This window comes from Myotis daubentonii, chromosome 5 (assembly GCF_963259705.1).
Source record: "Myotis daubentonii chromosome 5, mMyoDau2.1, whole genome shotgun sequence".
Taxonomy (NCBI): domain Eukaryota; kingdom Metazoa; phylum Chordata; class Mammalia; order Chiroptera; family Vespertilionidae; genus Myotis; species Myotis daubentonii.
In genome coordinates this window covers 96,949,628-96,974,406 of record NC_081844.1, presented here as the reverse complement: position 1 = coordinate 96,974,406, position 24,779 = coordinate 96,949,628, and the positions used below count along the sequence as shown (strand labels likewise).

Here is a 24,779-nt window from a genome sequence, read left to right as displayed (position 1 = left end):
ATCCATAGGAAGTAAAAGAAAAGGTAGCACTGGAAATAAAGATTTATTCACTGTTCCTTGTAGAAGTAACAGTTCTTTCAAAGTGGAGGAACATGTATGACTACAGACTGAGGAAAATTTAGATAGAATTTTTATGGGTTTTGGTGACCTAGGGAGGAAGGAAAGAGTCAGAGAAAACTAATTACTAATTAGAACTGTTTTAGGAAAGTTATGTCTCAGGGTATGGCTTTTTGGTATCTAATACCTGGATTACTGAGATCACTCACCCACATTTTAATTATGCCACTGTCTCTAGATATTAATATGGCATCCAAAAATATTAGGAATTTGTTAATGTTTAACGTCTATGGAAAACCTTTCACAGTGATTAGATTTTGTTTTAATGTACATGCTTTTTCTTTCAGGTTCTGGGAACACTTTTTATTTATGTCTTATTTATGGTTGAGGAATTCAGAAAAGAGCCAGTAGAAAATATGGATGATGTCATCTACTATGTGAATGGCACTTACCGCCTGCTGGAGTTTCTTGTGGCGCTTTGTGTGGTGGCCTATGGCGTCTCGGAGACCATCTTTGGAGAGTGGACAGTAATGGGCTCAATGATCATCTTCATCCATTCCTACTACAATGTGTGGCTTCGGGCCCAGCTGGGGTGGAAGAGCTTTCTTCTCCGCAGGGATGCTGTGAATAAGATTAAATCATTACCTCTTGCAACGAAAGAGCAGCTTGAGAAACACAATGATATTTGTGCCATCTGTTATCAGGTAAGTCACACAGTAAGAATCCATATGGGTGGGTCATACTGTATCCTTTGGTGTTTCCCTTGGGACATTAACTACATTATCCAGATTCAAGTTCAATTCCCAGGCAGAATTATCTCCTGGGTACAAAGAACTTGGGCCTCAGAAATGATTAGACCTGATAAAATATTTCCATTTTATTTCTAAATTTAAGTTTTTATTTTATTTTATTTATTTTTTTAAATATATATTTTATTGATTTTTTACAGAGAGGAAGGGAGAGAGATAGAGAGTTAGAAACATCGATGAGAGAGAATCATCGATCAGCTGCCTCCTGCACATCTCCTACTGGGGATATGCCCGCAACCCAGGTACATGCCCTTGACCGGAATCAAACCTGGGACCTCTCAGTCCGCAAGCCGACGCTCCATCCACTGAGCCAAACCGGTTTCGGCATTTTTTTTTTTTTAATATATATTTTATTGATTTCTTACAGAGAGGAAGGGAGAGAGATAGAGAGCCAGAAACATCGATCAGCTGCCTCCTGCACATCTCCCACCAGGAATGTGCCTGCAACCCAGGCACATGCCCCCGACTGGAATCGAACCTGGGACCCTTCAGTCCGCAGGCCGACGCCCTATCCACTGAGCCAAACCGGTCTCAAAATTTAAGTTTTTAATTTAGTTCCTCAAATTCTAATATATTATTATTTTCAACATTATTGCTCACCCATAAATAAAGGAAAAACAGGTCAGGTGTATTTTATATTTTACTCCTGAGTTCATTTACACACACATATATGCACTATCAAATATATACGGTAACTCAGGAGTCAGCAACTTCTGAAAAGTGGTGTGCCAAGAATCAACTCTTTTTCTTCTGGTATTCCCAGGGTGAGGAAGAAGTGTTCCTTTACTTTCCATGGGTGGAGAGAGTATGTGCTACGTATGGTGGATATCTGCGATGGTTACAAGTCTGTGTGTGTGGGTGGGGTGGGCACATATGGTAGAGGCAACCCATTGGTGTCCCATTGCATTGGCCTACCTTTGGCACATGTGCCATGTATTGCTGATGATTACCTTCTATTAAAAATCTAAAAATGCTATTTAAATCAGCTTGAAAATATAACAACAAAAAAATAGGCCTAGAGTTTAGTCACCAGTCACCTGTGCAAAGGGGTGATTGAGTAGCAGCTTTTACAGCTCAGTGGTACTGTTGGGTGTGTGGACAGCAATGTGGGCAGCAGCAGAAGCTGTATGTGTAAAGCAGGGGTGGGGAACATCCAGCCCGAGGGCCGTATAAGGCCTGTGAAGTCATTTGGTCTGGCCCTGCCAAGGCCTTAGGGGTGAGTTAATTCAATGTTTGACCAAATATAGCAGGCTCATTTTTAAGTTTATAATTTTGTATGGCCCCCAGGTAATGCTATAAATATTCAAATGGCCCTTGGCAGGAAAAAGACTCCCCACCCTGCTCTAAAGTCACTCTTGGAGTGTGGTGAGTGTGGCTCGTGATAAAGCCGCAGAGTGTCAGTGAGGACACAGAAAACGTCCTCCCTCCACGGCTGCTAGACCATCTACATAGAATTTTTTTCTTAAGAGTAAAAGGCATAACGCTTTATTGTTATTAGAACACACTTTTGGGTACTAGCAAAATACTGTTTTTTGGGTTGTTTTTGCATTTGAGAGGACTTGGCGTATAGTGTAGGTTCCCCGAGTTAAGTGGTCTCTGTTTTAGTTCTGGCTCCTTGGTGCTCAGCACCTTGTCATGTGCAGGACAGAGCCCAGCAATGACAGATTCAGGGCACAGCAGCTCCAGTGGCCAGCCTGTGTATAAAATGCCAGTGCTGGGATTTGAGTCCTCTTTCTATTTCCTGATGTCACATCACTTTTTTTGAGGTGCTTGAACTACCTGCTGATGCCACACAGAAAATGGAAGTCAAATTGCTTAACTTCCAAGCTGGCTGCATTTCCTTGGATGGCTTTCTGCTTAATAGTTGACTCCCAGGTGTTACCAGCTCTTGACAAGGGATTTCTAGAAATTCCTTGTTTTGGGACTATAAATAACCCTAATGGTCAGTTCACCAAATTATAATCTTAAATTTAAACTTCATGTCCTCAGTCTTCCCTCCCCAAATATATCTTAAGCGAGGAATATTAATGCAAAGTCTACCACTTCGTATTCCAGTGGTTATTGAACTTGAATGTGCATAAAAGTCACACAGGTGGCTTGTTGTAACTAGATTTGTGAACGCCATCTTCAGTTGTCAACTTCTGTCCCACCATATGCATGGTTAACCAGCGCTCTGGGCAGTTCTGATGCAAGGTGAGAAACACTGGCTCGGCTTATACGACCGTATCTTAAAAATTGGATATACACGTTGAAATTGAAATTGTTATTTCCTCGCCAGTACCCTGGTATTTTGTGGCTGATTTTGTCTCCTTGCCAATAATCTCATCATGGAATAATCTGTTCAGCTGTGGAAAAGCCCTGTCTTCATCACATTTTCTGAGGTTCTGATTATACTTGTGCCATACCTGATGGAGACCCAGTAATTCTACTGCTTTCTACAGTTCTGTAATCCTCACATTTCATACAAGGCAGAAACCAGTAAAGAGGCCATTTCTTCCTCGTTTTTGGCTTTTACTTATTTTAAAAAATCAGTTAGCCAGTGGTTCTTGCATTATTTGTAATGTGGGGGCAGGGGGGTTCTCTGATGGCAAGAGGATTATTACTAAAATATAAAATGAGTTTTAACCCAAGATCTGTGTTACAAATTTTCTTTGGGGAATTGTAGGGGAAAATGGCAACTATAACTTTTGGGGATATCATCAAAGATTGTAGATAATAAACACTTATGAAGTATCTTTATTCCCCATTAGGACATGAAGTCTGCTGTGATCACGCCTTGCAGTCATTTCTTCCACGCGGGCTGTCTGAAGAAGTGGCTGTATGTCCAGGAGACCTGCCCCCTGTGCCACTGCCACCTCAAAAACTCTTCCCAGTTCCCAGGGTCAGGGACTGAGCCGGCTCCACAACCGCGTGCTGGAGCTGAGCAAAACGCAGTGCGTCAGGAAGGGACCCAGCCGGCTCCACAACCACGTGCTGGAGCCGAGGAAAACGCTGTGCGTCAGGAAGGGACTGAGCCGGCTCCACAACCACGTGCTGGAGCCGAGGAAAACGCTGTGCGTCAGGAAGGGACTGAGCCGGCTCCACAACCTCGTGCTGGAGCCGAGGAAAACGCTGTGCGTCAGGAAGGGACCCAGCCGGCTCCACAACCGCGTGCTGGAGCCGAGGAAAACGCTGTGCGTCAGGAAGGGACTGAGCCGGCTCCACAACCACGTGCTGGAGCCGAGGAAAACGCTGTGCGTCAGGAAGGGACCCAGCCGGCTCCACAACCGCGTGCTGGAGCCGAGGAAAACGCTGTGCGTCAGGAAGGGACCCAGCCGGCTCCACAACCGCGTGCTGGAGCCGAGGAAAACGCTGTGCGTCAGGAAGGGACTGCACCCCCAGACCAAGAGCATCCTCGAGGGACCGGAATGGAAGAAGGTTCCAAAGACAATAATGAGTGCATTGCCAGCAGATCAGGTAGCCAGGAAGGGACTTATGAGCCCATGGAATAGCTTCTTGGTGCAAAAGATGAAGCACGTGCTGCTGAGGTCAACCCAGAAGAAAAGCAGCAGGAGTAACGCTGTGTGTGCTGGCGGGGAGGCTAACTCCGATGGAATTTGTGCCCAGATTTGAGAAACAAATATATGGGGTGATTAGGTGGGAAATTTGACATTCCAAGGATCTAATCCAGGAAGTACTTACTCTCAGTGGAGACCACCTGCTTTCATGCCCTTGACATTGTGGGAGAAATTTTGCAATGTATGCTAATCAAAATGTATTTATATATCCTATGCTGATGTTTTGTAGAGGTTTGCCAAGGAAATTTAACCTCAACAACTTCAGAAACTGTCCCTGATTTGTAAGGGATAAATAAAATCAGATTTGAGTGTTTGAAAGGGGCTAAAGAAAGAAAGACAACATAAGGACAGTCTGGGAAGAGGCAGGCAGAATGGAACTGACATTTCACTTTCTATGGGACAGGATCCTTTTTACAGAATATGAGTAGTGACCAGCCCCTTTCTCCACCCCCTTTTCCCTCAGCTAATTTGAACTCAGTCTGGTAATTATTGAGTTTTGTACAGCACCGATTGAAATCAAAGATATAAAAGCATTAATTGTATCCAGAGATTGAAACATGCTCATACTTTGTAAGTGCTTTCGGGGAGGGGCGGGTGGGCATTTGGCCTCAGGTACATTCACGTAACCTGAGACTCATGAACTTTCTGATGGAGTCCTCAATATTTTGTGTATATGAAATTTTTGTTAATATATCATACACTGTTGGCTGTGTGAAGTAATCTAAAACTCTAATGAACACTTTGGAGTCCACATTAGTGTGGGAGACCAAAGTGGGAAGGGCTTTAGGGCACTGATAGAGGCCTTGTGTACTTTTCAATCCTGTGTAATGTTTAGTTCTTGCAACTGAATCAACAGTGTTAAGTTATGGCAATATTTGCACTTGGGAATGAGTACATAACTGTATGATCACACTGCAAATGCCACTTTTAAAGCTGTTAATAGACTTTGCACCTTTTCTTTGATAAGGATGTGTCATATTTAAATTTTTACATTCATCATGGCTACAGGTAGACCGGGGGGGGGGGGGGGGATACAATTTTTTATGGGAATTTTGATATGAAAAGAAACTAGTCATTTATTTATACAATAGGCTTGGTTCAGAATGTTTTTCAGACTTGGTATTCCTAATGTGGGTTGTGACTTTATTTTATTTTTAGTAGCAAATTTGGATGTAGACTGACAGACATAGCTGAATGTCTTAATAAATTTAAATTTGAAGATAACTATGTTTTTCCCCCTGTGATGATTATTATAAAGTGTTTTGTTTTTAGGAGACTTTTTTCCCCCCTCTCCAGCTGGGTTTATATCTTGATCTCTGTTTAAAATGACCTGTAGATGACAAAATTTTTTGCTTGAAAAAGGGCCAGTTCTTTGAAATCTTCACCAGTGATAGCAGACTCAGCTCTGCACCAGAGCATCTGGAGAACTTTTTTAAAAAAGTACACATTTTTTAACACCACTTCAGACCCATTGAATCAGCTTCAGGGGAGCCTGAGAGCGTGCACTTCAGAGCTCCTGGGTGATTTTATCCAAGACTGACACTAGCACTGTTCACGTTTAGAAAAGAACTGGCTAGATTAGGATGAATTTCTCCCTGGTGGAGCTGGAAGTTTCCCACCATCCTATTGGTGAGCCAGGTTAGGCAGCAAAAAGAGCAGATAGCTCCCTCTAGTGGTGGTCAGGCTATTATGCAAAACGTAGCAGCGATCTCTGATTTAGAATGGATTTTTGGCCTTTGTGGAAAAGGTAAGTGTTCAAATATTAACCTTTTTGGTCCTCGTTTGAAGGAATTAAAATTGCAGGTGAAGTTGAAATCATTTGTGTCACGGTGACCTTGGCCAGCTTTTAGCACCATCTACACTTCTGACCAAAGAACTCTCATGCACACCTAAGGAAAAGTAGATGTTTAATAAAAGCAGGGGCTTCTTTGGCACCAAGTTTCACATTAGAATGCACTTTTTTTTTTACCTCCTAATAGCAAGGAGACCCAAGCTGTACTTGCCAAGTTGCAGGAGCCTCTCTGCAGCCTGGTGGACGAATAACAGCCTCTCCGTTGCTCAGTCTACCCATTAATGCTTCTGTTTCAGTCAGGAGAGTTATCTTGTGTTGTAGTGACGAAAACCCTCCCAGTCTCAGTGGTCCTAAAACAACAAAGGTTTATGCCTCACACACATCACATACGTGTCTGTTTGCTTTGGAGCAGACACTCGGGGATCTAGGCTGCATGGAACAGCCAGTCTTGAACCTTCTGATGGTCATGGCCCAGAGAAAGGGCTAGGGGGGCTTAGCAAGTACATGCGCCTCCCAGTGGTGGGTGCACGTCCCTTCTGGTCATCACCCTTCATCACCCCATGGCCGCAACTGTGGTCGCACCAGCACACGAGGGTGTGGACGTTCTGTCTTCCTCCTGTGGTCTGGGAAGAGGACACAGCAGTGCTGATGACTACCACACCTCTGTTGAAGCAACATGTACTTTTATTTGCTCATTAAAAACTTAGGAGCACACCTGTGAATTCTTCAAACTGTACTGGTTGGTTGAGAACCTCTGACCTAATTTGCTGCTTGTTCTAATATGCCAGGACGGTCGGTGGCTTTGTCTAATGCCATCTGTCATTCACATTCCTGTTTCCCAGCCATGTTTCCAACTCCCTGCCAGACTTTGGACCTGAGAAGACAAAGTTTAACCACCTAGTTTGTACCACAGAAAACAAGAAAATCAGATCATATTTCCCTTGTACGTGATCAAATGAAGTGAGAAAATAGCACATTCCTGATGGGCCCTTTTTAGGACACTTTTCCTGTCCACTTAATTTCTCGGACAGTGTGTATGTACTTACTTTTCACCCATGATCACTTTTCTCTTAGAAATTTTATTCCCTTATGAACTTTGACATCAAAGTTAGTACTAAACAATCTCAATTCTCATACTAGTTATCAGTGTGTATTTCTAGTTTGTGTTGTTTCTCATCTTAGAAAGCTGTTCTAGAGGTCTAAATCATGCTATTTGCACAGCATGTCTTTATAGAGGTCTGGTTTTCTTTTTTTGTTAATCCTCACCCAAGGATGTTTTTTCCATTGATTTTTAGAGTGGAAGGGAGGGCGGGGCGGGGGTGGGAGAGAGAGAAATAACAATGAAAGAGATGCACACTGATTGGTTGCCTCTCACTTGAATCCCCTCGTAGTCCAGTGGTCGGGTACTCCTTAGCCCAGAGGCTGGGTCTGCCATGAGTCTCACGCCTTGATTGTCCCTCTTCTGAGCTGTACTCCATTCCCCCACGGAGCTGGTCCCACAGGTGTGAACTACAGGTGCTTGGAGTGCCCCTTGCTTTTGCCTTGTTGTACCATCTGAGGCAGAGTCCGCGACTGGGACCCAAACACTGTTTCTGACTAATTAATTAGATCAGGCAAAGCCTCCAGAGACCTGCCTCTGCCTGCAGACTGATTGGATTCAGCCTTGAGTAACCTTGCAATTGTCCACAGGTGGGGTGAGAGGTTTTCCAACTGGGTGGGGGGATTGTTTTTGCCTGGAGGCTAATTGTTATTCTCAGTTTCTTAATGGGCCTCAGAAACTCTGCACAGCATCTTCGGGCAAGGTGTTTTCCATTAGGGTGGGTCAACTGTCTTCCCCCCCAGGCAAAAGCAAGGTCAGCCTGAGAAAGAAGACCTCTGCAGCATGAGGAAATGACTCAGGAAACTGGGGTGTCTGCCTTCCAAGCGCTAACCCCAGAGCCCCCAACCCTGGCTTCTGCTCACCCAGCTCCAATCCATTCTGCACTCCCTCTGCTGGAGTCCAAGGTGAGTGGCTGTACACAAAATTTCGTGCTATGACCCTTTAAGAGGGTGCCTGCATTTCCAGCAGTCTCTCCCTGGCAGACAGCAAGCTGCTGCTTTTCACAGCCAGATATCGTGTGGGTACCCTTCTCAGTTCTGGTGCTCCTTGCTGGGGGGGTCCAGCTTGGGGATTAGACCCCAGAGTTCTCAGGGGCAACCCCCTACAGCTGAGATATCCCTCTGGAACCTCAGCTGCTGTCTGTGGAGGCTCGGCCAGCCCTTTCATGCCTTTGCCCCTCCTACCAGTCTCTATGTGGTCTCCACTTTCTGTCCTTGATTATCAGGGTTCTCTCCAGCTAGTCTGATTCTTTAGGATTTTTTTTTTTTTTTTTTTTGTATTTTAGTTGTAATCCCAGTTTGGTCCTGTAGTGTGTCTATGTAGCATCCACTTACTCCACTGCCATTTTTAATCTGGAAAAGTATTTTAAAAGAATAAAAATCTCACCTAATCTCACTTTTGGAATTAGTTTTTTCAAGTTATTTTTATATCTGATGATAGCAGACACCCCTCCTCCCCACCATGGAGAAGTACAACCCTCAGAGAGTCATTTCCACTTCTCTTTTTAAAGTTGACTGTCTATCTTTTGGTTTCTGAAATTCAAATACATTCCAAACAGTATAGCAATTCATCAGTTGAGGCACACCTGTTTCTCCCACCTTTGCAGACAAAGAATGCTATGACTTTAAAAAATAGGGTTACATCTTATAGGTAGTACTTGCTTAGAGAATAATAAAAAATACTAGGAGTCACTTACAGAGCTAGTCATTTTTGTGGCCACTCAGAAACATGCTTCCTTTTTCTCCAGTGGATTCTGCAGTCACATGCAGTGTGTCGGCAGATTGAGAGTTAAGGTAAGACATTCACAGTGAAGACAGAAAACCTTGCTATTGGCCATGCTTCTGGCATCCTCTTTATTGTCCTTGCTCTTACCTACTCTGATGTTGGGGTTCTTTTCCTAATCTTTTTTTAAATGAATTGACTGTTTGACCCTTAATTTTTTTTTATATTCTTAATAGATATAAGCAACCCCTTGCTTTCCTATTATTATTATATACTAGAGGCCCAGTGCATGAAATTTGTGCAGGGATGTGGTCCCTAGGCCTGGCTGAGGATCCAAGTGTGAGCATTTGGCGTTGAAGGGCCCTGGGCAACACCTGGGCCCCTGGGCCCCCACATGCCCCCCTCCACCTGGGTCATAGCGCCTGAGTCCCCATTCAGAGATGCAGTGAGTGCGACCTGACGCCACAGGTCAGGGTGCAGCATGGGCCTCTGGGCTGCCCAGGGGTGCTGCATGGGAGTTGGGCAGGCAGGGTGCTCTCTCACGACCGGCCTCACAGACCAGCTCCTGCGCGAACCCATGGGGAGCCTGACCGGCCCCGGCAGTCCTGGCGGCTGCAGCTCGGTTCACTGGGAAGAGGCTGTGCGGGTGTGGGGCAGGCTCCTCATGGGCACCTGGCACCTGAGCACAGGCGCTTCCCTGGTGCACAAGCCCTGGCATCCCGGGGGAGGCTAGCAGGGGGAGTGAGAGAGAGCTCGGCGGACACCCCGCATTCCCACTGCACCTTCATCCCTGTCACCCCCGTCCCCAGGTAGCCAGGGAGAGGTCACAGCCCCCTGCCCGTGTGCTGCAGGAGGTTGGTTGCTGCCACCCACCCCCATTTTCCCATCCCATCCTGGGGCCTGGCCCAGATCAGGCGATCAGGGCCTGCTGGCTGCTGGTCCCCATCTGTGGGGTGATCGATTGGAGCTGCCCCCCCCCCCCTCCCTCAGCGCCTGGAGCTGGATGGTAATCCTGCCCCTGCTGCCACCACTGGTCACCATCTGCAGGGCGATTGGCGGGGTGATCAGGCCCCCACTCGCACCCGCCTTGGCTTGGCGCCACCCGCTCACCTGCTCCACCATCCCACTGCGGTCCCACTCTCGTCAGGGCCCATTGGGGCCAGCAGCACCTCCACTGCTGCCTGCTGCCAGCACCTCGTTGCTGACACCCGCCATGTTCTGCATTGCCCCCTGGTGGTCAGCACATGTCATAACGAGCAGTTGAACTGGCCAAGGGGACAATTTGCATATTAGGCTTTTATTATATAGGATTCTAACGTATGGCTTCTGACTTGCAGGAAATATTCTCCATGGATGTAGAAGAAATCTTGAGCCAATTCTAGATGGAATATTCTATTGCTTTCCAGGTGAGAGCTTGCCAAACTGATTTCTCTGAGGGGCATTAGGCCTGCTAAGTTTCCTTTGACAAGTCTTTATCAGCCCCCCTTGGGTTTAGGGAACTAGATGCTGGAAGGAGGAGACTTGACTAAAGGCAGGACCTCTGGGCCGTGCGTTTTACTCCCTTTCATGCTATGTGATCCTTGGCCAGCCTTTGTTTTTCTGGGCTTCAGTCTCATCTGAAAAAAATGATCTCTGAGGTCTTATTCTGATCAAGATTTTGCTCACCTGTATTAATTTTTACCTCTGATGAACCTTATATATTTGTTGAACCTCATATATTTGTATGTACTATGCAAATATTAAACTTAACTAAGGTTGGGTTCACTCTATGTTCCCAGTGCCTGACACAGGGCAGGAGCTCTCTGAGTATCTGCTGAGTGAACAGATGAACCAAGTCTATGGCTCCTTGTACAAACCCAATAGTTAAAAAAAGGCAGAGACCTTTGCTAGTTCTAGAGGCAGAGAGCATAACTGTGTGCCAGCTGGATGAGGTCATTTCTGTGAGTGGTTTTTGATCTGGGGCATCCAGGTGAAATCTGGGCTGATGAATTTTGCTTTGTTCTATGGGTTGGCCTCAGTCATGCATGTCAAAATGACGTGTTCAAAAACATTAGATTCAGTTGCCAGACACTTAAAAATTGCAAGCCTATAAGCACAAACTTGAATTTTCCAGCTTCTCAGAGAATTGGAAGCGCTGGCTGCCTGAGGTTACTCATGCCTGCCTGGCAACCGTTGGCAGGAGGCGAGGTGGGTTGAGTGGGCTAGTTTCTAATTCGCCCTGGATCCCTCCCCAACACGACCTGCTCTTGAAAACTAGATGGTTATCATCGAACTCTTCTGTTCCCATAAGAGATGCTGTGACTACTGGGCAAGTTTGGCTTCTCATTTAATGAAATTATGTAATGCAAATATTCTGTACTGGTCCAGAAAAATGTAAAAAGAACCAGAAGCAATGTGGATAAGTCCGATGTTCCGTTGGGAAAGTGTAGAGTCTGTATATTTTCATTGTTCTCTCATTACAGTAGTTCAGTTTTTTTAAAAATACTAAGTGAGCTAGTCTTTCATTTGAATCTATTTTCAATTTGAGTCTATGTTTGAGTTTTGCACGCTGATGTTGCCAACTTGTGGCAAGACCTTAGGCCAGTGTTTTTCCTCCTTTAATGGGTGTTGGTAGCAGGTGGGAAGCTTGTCAAACATACAGGTGCCAGGGCCGAGCCTCACAGGTTCTGATGGGGCAGGTTTGGGGTGGAGACTGAGCGTCATTTTGCAGATGATCCTGATTCCGTGCAAACGTGGGAACCTTTGATCTAGAGTAAATATTCTTGCTCTTTTGGTGTGGGGGAGGGTCCTGATTTTGGGAACTTCTGCTTTTACGGAAGAAGATTCTTAGAGAGGAGATACACATGAAAACGGTTGCTGCTGAGGAAGGTCTGTGGTTAAGGATGGCAGCTGACCTCACAGCTCACAGGGCTTCTGCAGTGAAGCACCAAAGCCTGGTGGGCACGTCAGTGCAGGTGCACGCGTGAGATCTGGCCTCGTTGACCAAACATTTTGGTTGATTAACCACCCAGAAATGTCTGAAACTATTTATATTTGAAAGTAAAACATTGTCAGTCCCCCCCCTCTCCCCCCCCCAAAGATACAGAATGAAAGGACCATAGGATTTTGGAAATAAACCAGCCTTCGGAGATCTAGCAGTGTGATGCATTTAGAATCCAATATGAAGGCACAATTAATAACACACCATTGTAATATGTGGACTTGGAGGGTCCCCACCAACCACCCCTGGCATGGGGGTCAGGGGTCAGTGTGTGCATAATCGTTCTCACTGTGTCACCCAGTCCTTATAGTGACGACCACCATGTATTTAAAAGAGCTAAACAGAGTCAGAACTGGGGAGCTGCCTTCCCTTTCCCTTCAGTCTGATCCCAAGGTAACAGGGTTCATGGTCCATGTTTTTCATGCACCTGACAAGTAGCATCACATCCTTGTTTCCTAATATTCTCCAACAAAATAATAGCGGACACTTGCCTTATGCCAGGTACTCTTTTAATCCCTTTACACAAAATAACTCCCTACACTCAACCTGTTCATGTATTACCATCCCCATTTTCCAGATGAGGCAACTGAGGCAGAGAGTCATTCCCTGACTTGCTCAAAGTCCTGAGTGGTATTTGAACCCAGGAAATTTGGCTTCAGAGTCTACTTAATCTTCACATTATAGTGTGTACCTATTCCTAGACACATGTTTTTCAGAATTTTTTATTCTTATACTTAAAATTTGTGGAGGTGGTAGGAAAGACAGTTTAGGGACTACTTCCTGTAGGCGTCTATGTGCTGGGCACGTCACAGGTTTCATTCATTCAGTAGCCACCAAAGATGATTTCTGTCAGACCCCAACTCTATTCTCTGACATGGACAACTGATGTTTTCTCCTTTCTATGCAAAGTGTTACAGAAACAGCTTCAACCAGTGTCCCATCCCTTCTCCTCCCTGTCCCCAACTAGCCTGCCTTTCCTATGTCCCCATGGTCTCTAATAGACACATGTTGGAAGTTACTCCTAAGACACCAGACATGGGCTCAATGTCAGGCACAGCCCCTGCCCTCGTAGAGCCCTCATCAAGCATTCAGAAGACACAACACTAAATAAGACCAAAGTGTGTCCCGGCTGTTGTGGTTCGGTGGTTGAGCATCGACCCAGGAGCCAAGAGGTCACTGATTTGATTCCTGATCAGGGCCCAGGAGGGGTTTCGGGCTCCATCCCCAGTAGGGGGTGTGCAGGAGGCAGCTGATGGATGATGATTCTCTCTCATGAAGGTTTCTATCTCTCTATCCCTTTCCCTTCCTCTCTCTCTCAAAATCAATACAAACACATTTTAAAAAAGAGTATGTCCACTTAAAAAAAAATAAGAATAAAGAGTGAGGATAGGGAGCCCAACTTCTCTACCTGTGCTTTTGTGAAGTCCATTGTTCGTAAGTCCAAAGAGAGTAAGAAGGGTTTAAGCTTATCACCCCTGGATTAATTTTCTGTCCAATATGAGAACACATTCCACATTTAAAGTTGAAGTACTCTTCTTGCTTTCTGTGAGGCACATTGCTTCCACCCCAAACCAGCTTTATCAACAATGCAGAGACAGGGTCTCAGATCAGAGGAGTTCCCTGGCTGAAGCATATGGTGGTCTCACTTGCTGCACATTGGAATCCCCTGGGCTGGGTGAAACCTGCGCATCAGGATTTTGAAAAACTCCCTAAGGGGTTCCTGAATGCACCAAAGCCTGGGGACCAGAGTGTCCAGGGATCTGCTCTCTTCAGCCCTGTCACTTTGATGCTCTGGAGGTAGAACGGATGGGCCTGGGACCTTGGCAACCAGGGTCCCTGGGTTGTAGCAGTTTCCCCATCCCGAGCCTTCATATTCCCAGCTCCCAATCTTCTCTTGAGTCAGCTTCAGGCAAGTTGATCTCTGCTGTCGATATGGGCTCAGACTTGATAAACTGGCACCGGGGGCCTGAATCTGACTGGCAAACTGGTTTTATTTTGCTTGGACAGTGTTTCTAAAACATTTGAGCCAAAAGGGAGAGATTTCATATTAAAAATCTGGGCTCCTGAGTTTTCTGAAAAAATCAGAGCTCTAAACCCATTCTCACTGTATTATTCAACAGGGGCTCCTGCCCCTTAAACTGGCATCTACCCACCTGCAACCACTGAGTGCACCAGGCCCTCCTACCCAGACCCCGTCATTCTTGTTACCTATGACCCCTGCAGGTCACGTGACAGTTGTATTTACTCACCTTTTGCTGAATATTGATCACATACCGATAGCACTTTTCCAGCCATGGGTTGCTTCCTGCTTGCACAATACACACACACACACACACACACACACACCACTTTCCAGGTTCATGATCCCTACTTTCATATTCACTTTTCAGATCACGTCCACTTCTCCTTTCGCACTTTCCTGATGGGATAGGATTAGTGGTGTTTTTCAAAATATTGCAAAATTAAGTAGAAACCCAAAAGTATTTGGCAGACCAGGTTCTCAAATTCAAATGCCTACAGGGGTCAGGTTGGTAATATCAAGGGCAGGAGTGGGCTGCCTGGGGAGCACAAAGCCTGGGAGCACTCGCATCTGCAGAAGGCAGCTCTCCCAGCTTCCCTCCAGAGGGTGGTGCTGTAGGACACTTTATGATGACAGGGGAGCCCACTGCTAAGTCCAACATGGCAGCCACGAACCACGAGCCACATGTGGCTAGTGAGCATGTGAAGTGTGGCTGCTGAGATGGAGGAACTACATTTTAAATTTCATTTAATTTTTATTAGTTTAAGTTCAAATAGCTACATGTGGCTAGTGACCACCCTCTCAAAACAAGTCTAGCTGAGTCTTGCCGATAAAGGTGAGTGTGGGTCCAGTGTGGCTTGGGTTGGTTGAGCATCATCCCATGCACCAAGAGGTCACCAGATCAATTCCTGGTCAGGGCACATGCTGGGGTTGCAGGCTCGATCCCCAGTAGGGGGCATGTAGGAGGCAGCTGATCAATGTGATGTTTTTCTCATTGGTGTTTTTTTTTCTCTCTCTCGCTTCCTTCCTCTGTCTCTAAAGTAAATAAAAAAACTTAAAAAGAAAGTTCATCAGTGGTAGAGTTTATGTACCTCCTATCCTAGGAAAGCATATAACAAGGGTTGTGTAGCCTGAGACATCATGGATGAAGAAAAGGTCTTCAAAGGAGAACGAGCAGCAAGGGAAGGTCCCCAAGACCAGAGAGGACACAGTTGGCTGGGGACCTAAAGAGATTTGATGTGTCTGCTCTGTCCAAATAGTAGCCACTAGCCACATAGGGCTATTAAATGTAAATCAAACTTCAAACATTAAACATTCAGTTTCTCAGTCACATTAGCCACAGTTCAAGTGCTCAATAGCCATGCATGACTCATCACTAGCATATGGGACCTTGGAGGTATTGAGCATGTTCATTCTTACACAAGTCTATTGGAAAGTACTAGAGCTCAGGGAGTGTGGGCAGTAAAGCTGGGGATGGGGCCTCGTGAGAGGGGCTACAGAGAGACTCGGGGACCAGGCCGCAAGGTCCCAAAGGGGCCAGTGCAGCACATTGGGAAGTTTGGACTTGGAGCTGAAGGTTTGTCGTTTAGGAAGCTTGTGCTGCTGTGCTGTGTGGAAAACGGATCGACGATTGGAAGGAGAACCAGAGTGGAGACTAGGGACCTGATAAGAGGTGTGCCCGTCCAGGTAAGGGGTGAAGATGTGGCCCTGGCCGGGTAGCTCAGTTGGTGAGAGTGTCGTCCCAATACATGAAGGTTACGGTTTTGATCTGATCAGGGCACATAAGAGAATCCCAATACATGAAGGTTACGGTTTTGATCTGATCAGGGCACATAGGAGAATCAACAATGTATGCATAAATAAAAGGAACAACAAATCCATGTTTCTCTCTCTCTCTCTCTCTCTCTTTCTCTCTCTCTCTCTCTCTCTCCAATTTAAAAAAAAAGAGAGAAATGAAGATGACTGAACAGCTACACATTGTTTGTCCTCCACCATCCACCATACTCGGCTCAGGACAAGCATACAGTCACCACTTGCAGTGGGTACATAGGATCACCCACTCAAAGCAGGCCTGATTCCTCAGGCGAGGACACGGAGGTCCATGGTGGTTACCTACATCAGCCTCACAGACCACGCAGCCAGTTAGTTCCAGAACGATGCTTCTAATCTTCAGCTATTAGTTCCAAAACCTGAGCTTAGCTTTTATTTCAGTTTTTTCTCACATCAACTTCCCCCACACCCAGCCAGTCACTACCCCTAACTGCAATCTCACCCACACTCTGTGTTCCATTCCCCATAAGATGAAGAGAATGATATTTTAGAGCCTTTTTTTCTCTCTCACAGCCAGCTTATTCTATTCCAAATTAAGGATAATCACAGCTGGTTGGTTGAGTTTAATGCCAGAACCCGACCTAGATAAAAGTCTTTTGTATCTGATAGTAAATGTGTGAGCTTTTATGAAAATATGTATGCCTTTGAGGGATTCTTTAGACATCAGGGGAATTTAAACTAGTAATTTATAATAGATTTTCTTGACTAGCATGGTAATTTCCTAATGAAAAGAGTGGGGCTTTATCGCAAACTGTGTAGCAGTGAAAAGAGACTTTTCTGAGGCTCAGTATTCTCAAGCCTCTAGGTGTAAGTTTACCTGTTTGTTTTTCTCATTTGTTTTTCAAAATAAATCAAACTTTAAAAAATTTCTTAAAACCTTATTTTTGCTTTTTTGGTAACTTCTATTTTGATATAATTTCAAATTTACAGAAAAGTTGCAAAGAACCACTGTGTACACTTTACCTAGACTCACCAATTGTTAACATTTGCCACACTTGCTTATTTTCTTTCAACACACACACACACACACACACACACACACACACACATGCATACACACGCACATGAACACACACATGCACACATGCATACACAGATATGCACACACTTTTTGAACAGCTTGAGAATAAGCTGCAGACATAATGCTGCTTTACCCCTAAATATTTTAGTGTGTATTTTCTAATACTTTAAAAAATATTTTTATTGACTTCAGAGAGGAAGGGAGAGGGTGAGATAGAAACATCAATGATGAGGGAGAATCCTTGATTAGCTGCCTCCTGCACACCCCCTACTGGGGATCGAGCCCTGGGCATGTAACCTGACCAGAAATGGAACTGTGACCTCCTGGTTCATAGGTCAACGCTTAACCGCTGAGCCACACCAGCTGGGCTAATATTTTTAGTTTACATAATACAGTAAATTGATCAAAACAGAAAATTTAATACTGGGACAGTATCATTATTTAATCCACAATATCTAATTCAAAAGATTACTCAGATTTTACCAATTACCCCAATAATGTCCTTTCTAGTTGTTTAGAACTCCTTCCACCACATCCCAAGCAGAATAGAATCCAGGATGCATAACATTGAGTTGTTAATCTCTTCAGTCTCCTTAATCTGGAACAATTCCTCATTTATTTTCATTTCCTTTTTTTTTTTTTTTACTTTCATGGCATATATTTTTGAAGAGAAATAAATAGCAAAAGATTATGGATTATGAATAATATAATTATGTATAGTATGCTATAGATGATATAAGAATTCATGAGTTCATATTAATAAATACAAACACAAATAAGAAATAGGGAAAGCTCTTCTTTCAGTAAAATGATAACTGATAATAATGTAGAAAAAATAAACATAGTTAGAGAATTACCATTTTCCAAACATTATAGTAATAATTGATTCAGTCAAGAATTATTTTTTCAGTTTATAATTTTAAAATATTATTTTGTATTATAAATACAAAATAGTTTCAGGTGTACAGCCTCGTGATTAGACAATCTTATACTTTACAAAATATCCCCCCAGGCAAGAGTTATTAATGGATAGTAAAATTAGCAAATAAAAGTTTAAAAGGAAAAAGAGGTTTATATAGCTTCAAAATATTGCCCCACAAATATGTGATGAATTAGAAAGGCAAGGACAATAACTTTACAGAGTGTAAACCAGGCAGGTACCACGTTAACCAAATAGTTAAAGTTAACACACCAATAATGGGACAAGCCATTATCACCTGCTTCTTGATATGATGCACAACTTCACTTAGGTGGAATTCCTGTTAAAAAATAAATCCATTGCCCTAGATGGTTTGGCTCAGTGGATAGAGCATCAGCGTGTGGAATGAAGGATCCCAGGTTTGACTCCAGTCAAGGGCACATGCCCGGGTTGCAGGCTTGTTCCCCAGTGTGAGGCATACAGAAGGCAGCCGATCAATGATTCTCTCTCATCCTTGATGTTTCTATCTCTCTCTCCCTCTCCCTTCCACTCTGAATTCAATAAAAATATACTTTAAAAAATAAATCTATTGCCCTGGCCGGTGTTCTCAGTGGTTAGAGTGTCAGCTCCCACACTGAAGGGTTGGGGGTTCGATTCCCAGTTAAGGGCTCGTACCTGGGTTGTAGGTTTCATCCCTGCCCCAGTCGGGGCACATTCGGGAGGCAACCAATCCGTGTGTGTATGTGTGTGTGTGTGTGTGTGTGTGTGTGTGTGTGTGTGTGTCTCCTGCTCCAATTTCCCTATCCCCTTCCCTCCCTCTCTCTCTCTAAACAATCAATGGGAAAATATCCTGGGGTGAGCATTAAAACAAACAAACAAGCAAGCAAACAATAAATCAATAAATCTATTTATGAGGAAATAGACAAACTCAAACTGAGGGACAGTGCCTGCTTTTTAAATGACAGACTTGCTCAAATCAAGGGTTGCATCAAAAGTTGCAGTATTGAGGAATACCACTAGACGTCACTGTGGTTTTACAAGTTGGGCTTTGACCATCTGTGATGTAAGCTGATAATATTTCTTAACTAAAATCATTTCAGTGTCCTTTATAAGATTTTTGCCCAACCACTATTGGTTTTCTTTGCTTTTTCACCCAGTACTCTAATTTATCTAATGTTTATCTTTAAGTTGACTCTGTTTTTTTTTTAAAAAAGGAAATAAAGAAACAAATTTATAGGTGGATAACAAATGGAAACCAGTTCCACTTGCCATAAATGGAAGGTAACCGCAAAAATAAATGTAACAAAAACAACATAATATAATTAAATTGGAGCGAGATACTAGTGTCTGCCAAAGGCTCAGAGCTCGTGGCCTGACTTATTATTTTATTTTATTATTTTTTTATTTAATTTTTTCCCCATATATTTTATTGATTTTTTACAGAGAGGAAGGGAGAGAGATAGTTAGAAACATCGATGAGAGAGAAACATCAATCAGCTGCCTCCTGCACATCTCCCACTGGGGATGTGCCCGCAACCCAGGTACATGCCCTTGACCGGAATCGAACCCGGGACCTTTCAGTCCACAGGCCGACGCTCCATCCACTGAGCCAAACTGGCTTCGGCTTTATTTTATTTTTAAAGAGAAGTCTTAAAGAGAAGTCGAAGACAGACTAACCCTGCCACTTTTCCCCTGATGTAAGCAAAAGAATTGAGACTGAGAGCAGAAGACCTTTCTGTCTGTGCCGTTCAGTATATTTAAGTCTGTATCCACAAAACCTACCACAATACTTCGTATACCATCTAACCAGTCCCTGCTTTCAAAAGCTGTTCTAAGTTGTATTATTCCCTCTCCCCTTCCCTTTCTTCCTTTCATTCTTTTCTGTTTTTTAACTCTTGCTTCTTCACTATTCCTAACAGACCAGAAACAATGTAGAAATCATACCATACTAATCTTTTTCTTCAAACTATAGTTAAGCTTTCGTTTTGTTTTGCTATCCCTTTCAGTTTTAGTATCGGTTTAACTCCCTTTCGTGTTCATTTAAATCTGCTTTTATATTCAGTCTTCTTCCATTTAAACCGCTCACTCCCTTTTAAACAGAGGAGATGATAGATATCCCTGTGCTGTCAACGTCGAAGCAATTATATGCCACCAAATGACTTGTGATTTGGCATCTTCTCCTGATAAAGGCTTGTGATAGATAGGATGTGGCAGAGGTCAGGAATTCTGCTGAGTACAACCTGAGGGGATGCTTCAAATTGCTTGAGCTTTATCCAAATCCCCCAGGACACAATCAGAAAACTGGTCCCCTTCAATTTTGGTGCAGAGGGTTTTCTTCTTCATTCTTCACAGAGATTCAGAGTGAAGACGTCGGAGGCTGAGCCATCTAATTGCAAGCCCTCACGTTAGTGTGGCTTTTTCCTGCTTTGTATAACTTGTTATAATTACTAATTTGCTGGCCACAATTAGCATAGGGGATTTTATAGGAGCCAAGACACTAGCGACCCGATATTACTAAGTAATTTGGAAAGGGGAAGGCCGAGAATTTCCATTAAACATGTTTTGTTTTCTTACTGCCTGTGTTGCAATTTAGGTAAACCACTATAAGGCAAGGAAATCAGGACATGTGTAAAGATCAATATGCCAATTATTTTCTGCATTATAGTTATTCTTTCTATAGTTTCCTTTTCTCCGTAAGACCGATTTAATATGCCATTAGGAGCCCCAAACCTGGGAGATCAGTTTCACTGGTCAACAAAACAGAATGTTTTTCATTTTGCATGGCGCCCTGCTCCTATCTGCAAGAAAACTACCTAAAGTGATTTCAGAAGAAATTTTCATGACATGGTTGATAATGAATCAGTGGAAACTTTTTTTTTTTTAATCCTCACCCAAGGATATTTTTCCATTGATTTTTTTTAAAATTTTTTATTGATTATTATATATGTGTCCTTATCCCCACGTTACCCTCTACCCCCCACTCATGCCCTCACCATTGATTTTTTTTTTTTTTTTAGACAGAGTGGAAGAGAGAGGGAAAGACAGAAGTGTTGATGTGAGAGAAACACATCGATTGGTTGCCTCCCATACAAGCCCTAACCAAGGCCCAGGCCAAGGAGGAACCTGCAACTGAGGTACGTGCCCTTGACCAGAATCAAACTCATGACCCTTCAGTTCGTAGGCAGACGCTCTATCCACTGAGCTAAGAAACTTTTTTTCTCTACACCAAATTCTGTAAAACTATACTCTTGCCACTCACCCACCCCAATTCAGAGTAAGAACACCTGCTTTGTTTGTTTGTTTGTTTATTTTCTTTTCTCAATGTTCATCACTATAAATATGCTGAGATTCAAACCAGGGTGAGTAGATAAAAGATTTTATGAGATCCACTAAATACAGTAATAAAAATCTAATACAAAGCATGATTGTTTTGCGGGATTTTTTTTTGTGTGTGTGAGAGACATATTTGAGGTTTGCTAGAGAATTCTTTGGGTTCCCTTTAGCCCTATTTTGCTGGTGCTTAGTGTTTATGATTTCATTATTCACTTTATGTCTATAGATTCCAGGCCCCCAGCATTCACTCAATTGTTTTATTATGTGTTGACATTGGTCTTAATGAAGGATGGTTCTTTGGCAGAGCCTCCTTCCAAGGTTTGCTGAATCTCACCAGTCAGTGAGCCCATTTCTGGAACTATATCCCAAGTATGTCCCCAGGGCTGCAAATTATACTTTATTTCATTGTTTCAAAGTGTGTAGAGCCAGCATGTCTGTTTGAGATACTGAGCCAAGTATTGTCTTCCCAGCACATCTATAACTATTGATTCCTAAGAGGGAGGCCTAATTATATTTGTGCTTATCTTAGGACTACAGCATCGAAAGAGGCCTTAAAGATCTCTCATCCCATCTGGTGCTCAGGTCCCCACTGAATCAGCCTCCTGTGGTGCAAGTAACAAAAACCAACACTGGGCCAGTTAAACCAAAAAGGGTATTTATTTTATTAATAAAGGGTGGCTCATGGCACAGAACAAGCAAACAAAAAAAAAAAACAGCCCAAGAACCAGGCTCTGCAGAGTCAGAAACCACATCGACTGGGTTTTAGGTAATAGTCCCTAATGGGCAACGTCTTTAGGAGTTACCCAGTGGTGGCTTCAAGGGGATATTTGAGGGAGCTTTTAACTCCCCACAAACCCCAATTCTTAGTCCAGGCAGTTGAGATTTCTTATCCGTTTTCAAAATGCTTTGCTATGGAATCCCAGCCAGCCCTCTCTCTCCCTTCTACATAGAAATAATAAGACTGCTACTGAAACAACCACGAGGGGGCATTAGGTTTGCATTTCCCCCGGCTCCATCCTGGAAACACTGTGGAGAAGAGGGTTCTGAGGGAGGAAGCCCACTTGGCTCGCTCTAAGTCATGATGTGACCACTCTTGGTCCAGGGTTATTGTGACGTCAAGGCTGCCACAATAGGGGAGAGATCATTTCCTATGAGGAAGGTAGGAGGCTCTTCTTCAAGAAAGGAGGAATGACCAGAAAACACATGTTCACTGAACATGCTAAGATTAGAGTGACAATCACTTATGGTGACATGGTCCATGCAGACTCCTCAAGTAGCTCTTGATGAGGTACTTGGACCAATGGTAGAGTTAATGAAGGGCTGCCAAACCTGTTTTCAAAAGAGAGTGGGATAGTTTTTTTTAATCTTGAGCCATTTAAAAAAGCTTTATTATGGTATAATTTATATGTAATAAATTGTATATATTTAAAGTGTAGTATGTGATAAGTTTTGAATACATATGTACCCGTGAAACCATATCTATAATAGATACCATATATATACAGGGCGTCCTCCAAAAATGTATACAGACTTTTTTCTGATAGCTCAATTGATGTTTTTTTTCTTTTCATATTTAACCCATTGGAATTAATAATTTCTCAAAGTGTGTACACATTTTTTTTGGGGGGGGACTACATATATCTGTATTGTATATATACATATATACACCTATATAAACACACACATATATAATGGATTGTTTAAGAAGTGGTTATAAAGTGAACTTTTGTTAACCACCACCCAGGTGAAGAAATAGCACAGTATTGGCACCCCAGAAATCATCCCTGTATTTTATCCATTTCCAACCACAACCCCTTTCTCCGCAACGAGGTAACTACTATTCTCATGTGATGATCATTTACTTGTGTTTCTTCATAGTATTACCCATCCTTAGGCCAGGTATTTTGGTCTGGCCCGAACTTAGAACTAGATATAGACGGAATGATACGGGATGACTCCTTTGCACCTTGATGATTTTGCTCAAGGTTATGTGTTTAGATTTCTAATTTCTGGCATGATGGAGTGAGAAGGTTGACAAATATTATCCGTAAGTTGGTCAAAACTTCAAAAACAACCATATCAGTGCTCTGGAAATTTACCAAAAGCATACCACTAACTGTTGTCTTTTAATAGGCAGAGAGTTTCCATTTTAGGAGATGAAAGATCGGTTGCAACAACAATACGGATATATTTAACACAACTGAACTGTACACACTTAAACATGGTTAAGATGATAAATTTTATGTTGTGTATATTTTATCACAATTTTTAAAAGGAGGGAAAAGCCTGCTTGGAGAGTGAGCTTTCAACACTTGTCACTACACCTCTATGAACACAATGTACCCCCAATTTTTTCTTTAAAAATAGAAGTACAGAAATTGAATTATAAATAAAAACTATTCTTATAGAGAGAAAATTCCAGAAACAGATTATTTTTTATTGGTAAATTCTAGCAAATATTTAAAGAAGAAATCATATTGATCCTTCACAAAATTTTAAAAAAATATGTAGCAGAAAAAAAACACTTCTAAACTCATTTTGTACTATTATCCTGTTACCAAAACTAGACAAAGATCTCATTAAAAAGAAAGAAAGTCCATCAATCTTCAAAGGGAAAGCAGGGGAGGGTAGGGGAGGGGGGTAGGAGATCAACCAAAGGACTTGTATGCATGCATATAAGCATAACCAATGGACACAGATACTAGGGGGGTGAGGGCATGTGCCAGGGGGTGGGGGTGGCCATTGGGGAAAAAAGAAGACATATGTAATACTATATATAATATTTTAAACAATAAAGAATTTAAAAAAATAAAAAGAAAGAAAACTACAGAGCAATTTTCCTCAGGAACAGAGATACTATTTTTTAAAAAAGTTTTTATTTATTGATTTTAGAGAGAGAGAGAAACATGGATTTGTTGTTCCATCTATTTATACATTCACTGGGTGCTTCTCCCTCTCCCTCTCCCCCCCACCCCACACACTGGTTGCTTCTTGCATGTGCCCTGACCAGGGATTGAACCCGCAGCCTTTTCATATTGGGATGATGCTGGGGCATGTGAGAGGCAGCCAATCAATGATTCTCTCTCATCATTTTTTTTTTCTTTTTTTTTTTTTCTTTTTTTTTTAAAATTAAATCTTTATTGTTCAGATTATTACATTTGTTCCTTCTTTTTCCCCCCCATAACTCCCCTCCTCCCAGTTCCCGCCCCACCCTCCGACATCACTCCCCACCCACTGTCCTCATCCATAGGTGCACGATTTTTGTCCAGTCTCTTCCCACATCTCCAACACCCCTTTCCCCCCCAAGAATAGTCAGTCCATTCCCTTTCTATGTCCCTGATTCTATTATAATCAACAGTTCATTCTGTTCATCAGATTATTTATTCACTTGATTCTTAGATTCACTTGTTGATAGATGCATATTTGTTGTTCATAATTTGTATCTTTACCTTTTTCTTCCTCTTCCTCTTCTTAAAGGATACCTTTCAGCATTTCATATAATCCTGGTTTGGTGGTGATGAACTCCTTTAGCTTTTCCTTATCTGTGAAGCTCTTTATCTGACCTTCAATTCTGAATGATAGCTTTGCTGGATAAAGTAATCTTGGTTGTAGGTTCTTGGTATTCATCACTTTGAATATT

The 24,779-nt window shown here is 43.0% G+C and overlaps 1 protein-coding gene across 6 annotated transcripts in view; it reads left to right on the top strand.

Annotated features, from left to right (window-relative positions):
• Positions 1-5,647, top strand: part of RNF145 (ring finger protein 145) — a 49,218-nt gene extending 43,571 nt beyond the window's left edge. For all 6 annotated transcript variants that reach the window (XM_059699071.1, XM_059699070.1, XM_059699072.1 and 3 more), the window contains 2 exons: positions 405-761; positions 3,617-5,647. In XM_059699071.1, the coding sequence (XP_059555054.1) occupies positions 405-761; positions 3,617-4,357 (1,098 nt within the window). In that variant the 3' untranslated portion in view covers positions 4,358-5,647. The remainder of the gene's footprint in view (positions 1-404; positions 762-3,616) is intronic.
• The last annotated feature ends 19,132 nt before the right edge of the window (positions 5,648-24,779 follow it).